The 8,764-nt window shown below is 38.5% G+C and overlaps 1 protein-coding gene across 1 annotated transcript; it reads right to left on the bottom strand.

Moving 5' to 3' along the window:
- Nucleotides 1-1,274: 1,274 nt before the first annotated feature.
- LOC118055782 (conserved oligomeric Golgi complex subunit 1) lies at nt 1,275-8,097 on the bottom strand. The gene is made up of 6 exons (XM_035067774.2): nt 5,798-8,097; nt 5,414-5,608; nt 4,647-4,927; nt 3,934-4,113; nt 3,589-3,760; nt 1,275-1,884 (listed from the first exon to the last, which is right to left on the bottom strand). Exons 1-6 carry the CDS (start codon nt 8,003-8,005, stop codon nt 1,723-1,725), a joined length of 3,198 nt encoding a protein of 1,065 aa, XP_034923665.1. The 5' UTR covers nt 8,006-8,097; the 3' UTR covers nt 1,275-1,722.
- Between the last annotated feature and the right edge of the window lie 667 nt (nt 8,098-8,764).

Here is an 8,764-nt window from a genome sequence, read left to right as displayed (position 1 = left end):
CTAAAAATATATTAATTTAAAATTACTAAAAATAAATAAAAAATTTAATTTTTTTAAAATATTTTTAAAACACAAAAATAAACCAATCATAAATATTCCAAACTCAAAATACAGCAAGGATAAGGCAAGTGAGCTCGGGCGTCGGAGCCCAACTCCCTAAAGCTATATGCATAAGAAAGAGACAATGATATGTTTTAAAAATTAATCTTCAGATCTTAGCAGGGCACCAATGAGGAGGGGGACGAGGCAGCGAAGACACCCACAAATATAAGAGAGCCCTCCAACTTTCTTTTTTTTTCTTTGAATTGATTATCATAAATAACAAGCCCTTCAAAACAAAAGATTGCCTTTTAATGGCTAATATGCAACTTCTGAATCAATTTTTGGTTTATGTGAATGATTTTTCATTCCGTACTAATGTGTAAGCCCCCAACATAGCTCCTCATCATTGAATTATGTTGAGCTGATTTTCGGAATGATTTAGGTCTACCTGGCAAGTGGATAAGACGAATTGCACTATACATTGCACATCTTCAGAGTTTTGACAAAAATCCACTTTGTTTCCGTAGTTTGCCGGCCCTGCTGTATGTTTCTTTTTACGAGTTCTTTTTTTTTTTTTAGCCATCGGACATTGGATAGTTCAGGACTACCTGGACCTTTCTATATTACTGTGTGCTCCTCCATGGCTTAATTTTGTGAAGGCTTCATTATATGATCCTCCATTGCTTAATTTTCCGAGGGCTTCATGCTGATAATGTTTCTCTGGGCAGACTGGCCTCTTCATCAATAAAATTGTTAAATAAAGCAGTACTACCACCACATATATGTAATAGAACACGGAAAAATTTCAAATTATTTGTAACCTATGAATCGATTCTCAATATAATCTCTACCTAAAACTTACTCAGATGGAGCATGAGGCTTCCCTCCATTCATCTCCTTTTATGCTGGACCGGGAACAGCAATTCAGCTACTCCTTTCCATTTCTTCTTCTTTCTTTTCTGCTCAGCTAAAAAATATATCACCTTGAACGCAAAAGGAGTAAGGAAAATTCCAGAAGAGAATGCACGGTATTTTTCTTTGAGAAAGCACAGGAATATCTTGCCAAACGTAAAAAGCATAAACAAGCACACAAATCTTAGAAGGAAAAGGTAATCAAGCAACACCGGAAAAGAAGCCAGCGGACTCGTTAAACAAATACAAAATCTATCGGGACAAACCAATGCAACGGGAGGAGAATTAAAGCCTTCACCGGAGAAAGACTCTTAAACCACTGAAACACAAACTATGAACCGAGCTAACAATATATTGCTAGATATTCTGCTTTACATCCTCAAAAACCTCAGCATGTATCTATGACATCAGTGAAGGAAATAGTCCGCGGAGACAATGGTCTCTCTGTACAAAGTAACATTATGTATAAACCAATCACATTTCTTCATACCCAGTTGGGTTTTTATTGGTTTCTTTCTACAGTATAGACTGGTGAACAAAATACCTAATTTTGATTCCCGCTGGATCTATTCAAACTTCCAGGTGCTTTTCTTTTTCTTCACATATTACCATCATTCCAACATTTTATCCTGTACTCTGTCTCTCCATTTCATATTGATTTCTGCATCATATCCTGCATAGAATGATACAATGACCGAATTGCCACACATTCTCATCACTAATATAACATGTGCAAGTAAATTAGATCGCGGGAAATCAAGAGTCTGATCAGGTAGCTGTGAATGATGAAAGAAGACCAGCTGCTTGGACAGGTAAAATATCACCAAATGTTGACATGGCAGCTGCCGATCTGTCCTTGAATATGCCTACTTGCCCATCCGTTAACATAGATCCCAATTTTAAGGTGCTCTCTCCAAACCTGCTTCCAACCTGGTCATTATGAGAAAAAAGTGTTATCATAATGCTAGCTTCTCAGACAACAACATTAACCTATGTTTGTCCACCAAAACTAAATCAAGAAAATGCCACAACAGGGGGGGGGGGGGTGAACCATGCCATCCCTCAAATTTTACATAATCATACTTGCTAGAATCCAGTCTATATTTACCCACTATAATCAAATAAAGAAAATAAGCAATGGCGTAATCATCATTGATAACTTTATCTGTGGAACTACTAGTATTAACTACATAGCTTATGACTGTTTGCTTAATTAAGCTAGAATTTCTTTCCAGTCTCCCTGCCATTTCTAAGAGTGGTATTTGTCTTCTCTGCTGAAGTTTGAATGCTACTACTTCCCAATCCCAAGCATAAATTCTTACTGCAGTTCCCAGGCCTTACATTGGTTGTCTTTTTCTTTTTATTTTAAGGGCACATGCTGTCAGAATGCTCTGCAGCTTGGTGGTTTTAATAGAGTATGGAATTGCCGGTAAGCTATCAGACTTCAAAGAGGCCTACCAAAAATCATGCTCCACATCTCTACAGGAACAGAGTCTGTTTGTTAGGAAGGATGGGTATGGAGGAGGAATCAAAGAGTAAACTAGGAGAATGGTGAGGAGAAAGGATGCATATAAACCCATCCATCTAGTTTTTTGGCTGACAAAAGAGGGAGATGACTGAGTCCACTTCACCCACATTGGATGGACTGTCAAAACAAGTGAGGAAGGATAGGATCTTTCCTTTGCTTCCTTAGGTCTTCATCCATCATGCCAAATATGGAATTTATCCCATCTATCCCCCTATAACCCCTCCTAAAAAACAGAAACAGGTCTGATTAGAGAGTTATCACCACCCTTGGCAAGCACAACTTTCTTTTGTTGGTAAAATACCTTCTCTCATAAAATTTGACTGCTTTAGTCATTTCCACAAACTTTCCTTTTTACTACTTCTGCACCCATGCAGCTGATTACAAATCTAAACAAACTCCATATAAGCCCCCACCTTGAAGTAAAAATTCTCCTAGGTAACCAAGTGGACTCAAGTCACTTCTCCACACAAACTATCTGTTTTTCCTTGTCCTAATCATGTATTAGGCCTTGAATCCAAACCTTTTCGTAACAAACCATTACATCCTTGAAAAGAACACGATGGCTTTCAATTTTTTTGCCAGAAAGTAGCCTTGACTAATGATTACAGCTTTTAGTAGCCATTTCAGAAGCTGAAAGTAGACCACTTCTGCATTTCTGATCCAGCTAGAACTATAAGCCCTCAAGCAAATCTTTAAGCTTTGAATCCATAGAACCTAAGCGCATCCGAACCTCAGTTGAGCATACAAGACACTGTACACAGCACGACCAATCATCTACAGCCATCATAAATCAAATTAGATATTTCACTATTCTCCAGAAGATATTTAGTTCACCAAACATTGCACTTCTCCTTTGTGTCATTAAACTTCAAATCAAACAAAAAAAATGCTATCTCTGCTAATAATTCATTCTTACATAAACCCAGTATCAGCTACATCTAAAAAATTATGCTCTCATAATTTAATAACAACTAGACTTCTTTTCTTCCTCTTCTCAGTAATATAATAATTGAAAAGGAAAATAAAATTCCGGGACGCTCATCTTCTGAATCTCAGACCTGTCTGGCCATGATATAGAAAGGCAAAAAAATAAAAAGAAGCTTTACCTGCATGAAAGACTTCAGTGTTGCTACACCAAAACTAGAGTTTTCATCCAAATCAATATTTCGAGAAAGCTCTTCATTGGAATAAGCTTTCCAGGAACTTCTAGAAGAGATATCATCTGAAGTTGCTTGAAAAGAAGTCTTTGCTGTCCCTCTTGAAGACAATGCTGGCGTGCTGGACAAGTAAGAAGAAATTAGCTGCATTGGACAACTAAGAAACTAGAAGAAAATACCAATTACACTTGAAATAATTGAAAAGGTTATTCAAAAACAGAAGACACTGAATTAATGTCATGTACAAATGTTTGGTGGGCATGATTTTCAAAGAAATGTGTTTAAAACATCAACCTGATTGGAAGGTATTTAAAGCGAGGAACAGTACAACATCTCATGATATTTGACTCTGGATTGGATGGAAGTTTTTGCATAGTATCAATATACATCCGGTTTAGTTGCACAAAGAACCCCAAAAGGACAGCATGTCGCAAGTATGACTGCCTCTCATTCTCCCACAAGTATGGCTCATACCTAAACAAGTAAAAAATACAACAAAAAGAATCATCAAATCAGACAAAAGATATACGATTATGCCATAACTCCTAATCACGATGGGAAAATGAACTACTACAAATGGTTCAAAATGCAAATTGTATAATGAACTACTACTTCAATGGTTCAAAATGCAAATTGTATGCAGAGATACACAAGGAAAGAAGTCCCCTGAGAGCACATCAGCGCACATGTAGAAGGGACAGCATGCAACTAATATCAGATTGGTAGTTCCCAAATTTTTATCATTAGTTGAGACCTTAACCTATATAATTTATCAGAGACCAGGTTGTTTGCTTTATGGCCTCAACACTTGACCTTATAAGGAGAACGCCAACTGTGACTCTTAAGCCATAAGATGGTGACAATTCCCATGAATGGGTTAATCAATTAAGGGCATGCCATGTGCACAGAAATACACATAACCTTTAGACCTAGAAGACAGAAGCCCAAGGTTGTACTTATTGACAATTTTCATGCTTTCTTTTTAAATTAAGGATGAAAAGGCTTACGTAAGCCAGTCTATGGGATCAAGCCTCTGTGAAAAACAGTTAATTAACCCATCAATACGCTCTCTAAAGGCCGACTTCTTATGGCTTTGCTCCTGCTTCCGCCTGAAAGGAATCTTCACCCTTGGATTTCTAGATATCTCCTCATTAATATTGCAATCACCCCCAGATAGAACATCAGCAGCAAATCTCAGGTCTAACAGAATTTGAAGAACTCCTTTCTCTGACACTTGAGACTGATGAGACTCACTAGAGGAAAGGAAGTCCTCATAAATTTCAATAACCTGCAAGAAGTATACAGTCAGCACATACAAAGACGATGGGAAATGCTATTGGTCAATTTTAAACTAAATCAGTTTTCTCTTGCCATCCTAAGCCACCACTTAAAAAAATAGCAAGCAAGGAAAAAAAAATAGACCCAAAAAACCAGCTGTTTAACAAATTCTAGCAGTGTAAGTAATCATGAATGTTTGATATTTACAATGAGATCCAAGAAAAATGAATGATCAGCAGGCAAGGAAAGAAATTATTAAAAGATGAAAATACTGTAAAACAACACCAGCATATGAATATACCAACCTAGATTGTTAATGAGGAATAAGGATGAAAAAATGGCCTTATAACTTCTATTTAAATAATAAACAATAACACACAAAAAATAATAAAATAAGCTTACGCTTTAGAATATGGCTATAAATAACACATACATTACCACATTGAAATAGAATTTGTGGAGGAAGTAAAATCAACAATCCAGCCCAGTTACATACCTTCTCCAGTAGTCTTGAAGCAAATTTTTGCAGAATTGATTTGTCCAGAACATGACCTCCGATTCTATGGATTTCTTCACATGCCCGAAACAGAAATGAGATGATATAGAGTGAAGGTATGGATGGTAGTGAAATTTTAATTTCTGGCTGGTCCTCATCAGATTGTTCTTGCTTGACTACTGTCTCTTCCCAGCCCTGCTCACATTCAGAGGATGACAAAGCTTAGCATGCTTGTAAACCAGATAAATTGTGCAGTGAACAGAAAACACAAGAACTATTTTATATAACAGCACACATCCATTTAAGATGCTTAACAGAGATACAGAGAACATCAAAACAAAATATAGGGCTAGAATGGTAACTTGTCAAGCAAACACTACATACCCTCAAGGTAGTTGTTGCCGATAATCCATCATCTTTTCCAAGATCCAGAGCAAGAATGGTTGAAAGCTCATCAGATAACCAGGATATCCATAAGATATGAGCTCTGATGCAAAGATCCCTCATGGTTCTGCCTAATTCTTCAAGTTTAGGACTTGCACTTTCATTTGCTCCAAGTAAAGCAGAGGCAGCAGATGAGGTCTGTCTTTTAGATCCAGTGGGAAATTGCCTGCCAGGACTGTCAGGGATAGGATAGTCATTAGCAACTCTAGATTGCCTCAATACAGATGGTAACTTGTCAAAAACTGCAGCCATAGTATCTTCGGCCCAAAACCTTGGAGAGCCCAGTATCACAGGAATGTGTTTTGAGTGGTTTTGAAATGCAAACAAAAGTCTCCCAATGTAAAGAGATTTGTCAACAACCATGGCGGGAGAAACTGACAGACCAACATTGTTAGCATTCCCCATTGTAGCATATAAACTATCAAGCTCCCTCTTGAGTTCTGTTAATATAGTTGAAATGCTCTCATAACACTTATCCTGTAAAAATGGTGCCAAATCATTTAGCCTGAGAGCTGCTTTTGGAGATTCTAAGAAACTGAGCAGGTCCTCGAGAACACTTTGACAACAACTGTCCACTGCATCTCTGATACGACTAACTTCAGGACCAAAGAACGCATTGAGACAACTATGAAAATCATTCTCTTCAGGCGATACCTTATGACCAGAACCTAGACCAGACTTCTTTGCATTGGGTTCAATAAACCAAACCCCACCACCAGTGCAAGGTCTGTTCAAGTATGCCTGAAAGTCAATCGGTTCACCAGGAGTCTCTCGGACTGCACAAATGGACTCTCCCAAATTGATGCCTCTAACCAAATCCTCAAATCGTGATGTGATTATAGTTTTCATCCTCTGAACAAAAGCACCTTCAAATATCTCATCCCAGAGATCCGAGTTATCTTCTAAAACTAACTCTCGGATCCTACTCCAAGGCAACTCAATCTCAGACCCAAAAACACTCTTGAGCCAATCCAAACTTCCCTCCAATACTTGCTTACTACCCATAGTCTTCCTAATCATCTTCTCAGCCACCGCAAGCTCTCCACCCGTGGCAATCGCATCAATCAAGAACCTCCCATTAATCTTACTCACAATCTCTCCGCCACAATCCCTCAACCAACTCAAACAAGTCCTGGCAATATATTCTTTATCTAGAGCAACATTCACAGACTCGAGCTTTTCCCTAAACAATTTCCACAATCTCACTTCCTCATCTGGATTCGGAATCCCCCCAAACAATTGGGAAGCGGGAGGAGAACCTAAAATAAGTTTATAAAACAAAGGCATGTCATTCAAAACTTGCAAAAACAACTCTCCTACTTGTCCTACACTAACTTGAATTATCTTTAAGACTTCACAAAACACAAAAACGACAACCTCACCACTGACATTATCATTTTTTACATCAACCCAACCGAAACCCCCTAATTTTTGTGAAATCCATGACTTTCTGCTATCAAGAAACAAACCCAATATCTGATCAGGCTCCAATTCATCAATCACTGCTGCTGCAGCCAACGCATCCGCATAACCCCCAATTCCCAGCCCTTGATCTGACAACCTCTCACGACTTTTCTGTGAAATCTGCACTTTCAAACTCTCCACAATCTGCCATTGATGCTGCAAGAGTGGGAAATTCGACAAGATCTTATTATAATCACTACTCATCAACGTACTCTGCACGTGCTTTGCACGTGTATACCTCCCTGCTGCCTCCAAAAACATGAATTCGTCCAAGCATCCCCAGATATTCTCCGGGGTATCAACTAAATACTTAACCCGACACGCGATCCCATAAATTTTACCACGCGTAGGGCTAGGGTTTGTGAATTTGGGGGTTTCTGATAACGGAGAAGCAGAAAGGGAGCGAATGTTGATGTGAATCGATGCGATGTTATGCGAGATTGATCCACAATAGGATTTCATGAGAACGATAGAATCGGCCGAATCAATTAGGTCACGATATCGGTTACCGACTAATTGACGAAGCTCTTCTTTCTTTTCTTCGATTTGCTGTCGAGTTGCAGATTCGACATTGCGGATTTCGGATATGGTTTTTGAACGGAGTAGTGATTCGGCGTCCCGATAGCCTCCGCCGCTCAACGTGGCGGCGCGGTCGTCGGTAGCGGAGGGTGTAGATACTCTCATTGTTTTGGATTAATTTTACATGTAGGGAGAGGAGCAGTGTCAAGAGAAGAGACAAGGGTGGTGGTGTTTTTTTTTTTTTTTAAGATCTGGAGGGATGTAAGATTTAAGATTTTGTTTGTGTTTACTATTTATATGAAACTGTATTTACTGAAATGACCCTATTCTGATTTAATTCCCTCCTTTTTTTTCTCTCTCGTGACGATGTAGAAAGTAAATAAGAAAAACAAAAAGGTCTAAATTGCAATTATCCATTGCAATTTAAAAAATTATCATTTATATCATGATTTTATATATGCATTAATATTTATTTTTCTTCTAAAATTCTTTTTAAAAAATATCAAATTATCAAAATTACTGCCATTGTTTTTCACATGACAAAAAAGTTCTTGAAACTCAAAAGTAATCGGCACTAGCACCTCTTTGCCTCTTCATTTGCACTCGCTCCCGCCACCCTCTGAAGAGCCACCATGATCGTTACATTTACGATCGTTAATGTGGCTATCAGATGCATACACCGTCAATAGATCAGTACTCTTTCCGTCACTTTGACGTTGGACCAGTCTATCACTAACCCTTCCCCGGACATGACTCACCATATGCTCATCCTCAAGCTCCTGCTGTGTTTGCAGGTGTGACGATGTCCGGGTGCTTCCCCTCCTTCATCACCCCGTCTTCTCACTGCTTCTGATCGAGATTCCTTGAGGAAGGAAGAACTAAGCACAGAAACATTGTGTAGACTAGCAATAGCCATTAATCCAA

Source organism: Populus alba, chromosome 8 (genome assembly GCF_005239225.2).
Source record: "Populus alba chromosome 8, ASM523922v2, whole genome shotgun sequence".
NCBI classification, from domain to species: domain Eukaryota; kingdom Viridiplantae; phylum Streptophyta; class Magnoliopsida; order Malpighiales; family Salicaceae; genus Populus; species Populus alba.
Note: the sequence above shows the minus strand (reverse complement) of the source record. Positions and strands in the feature narration are given on the sequence as shown.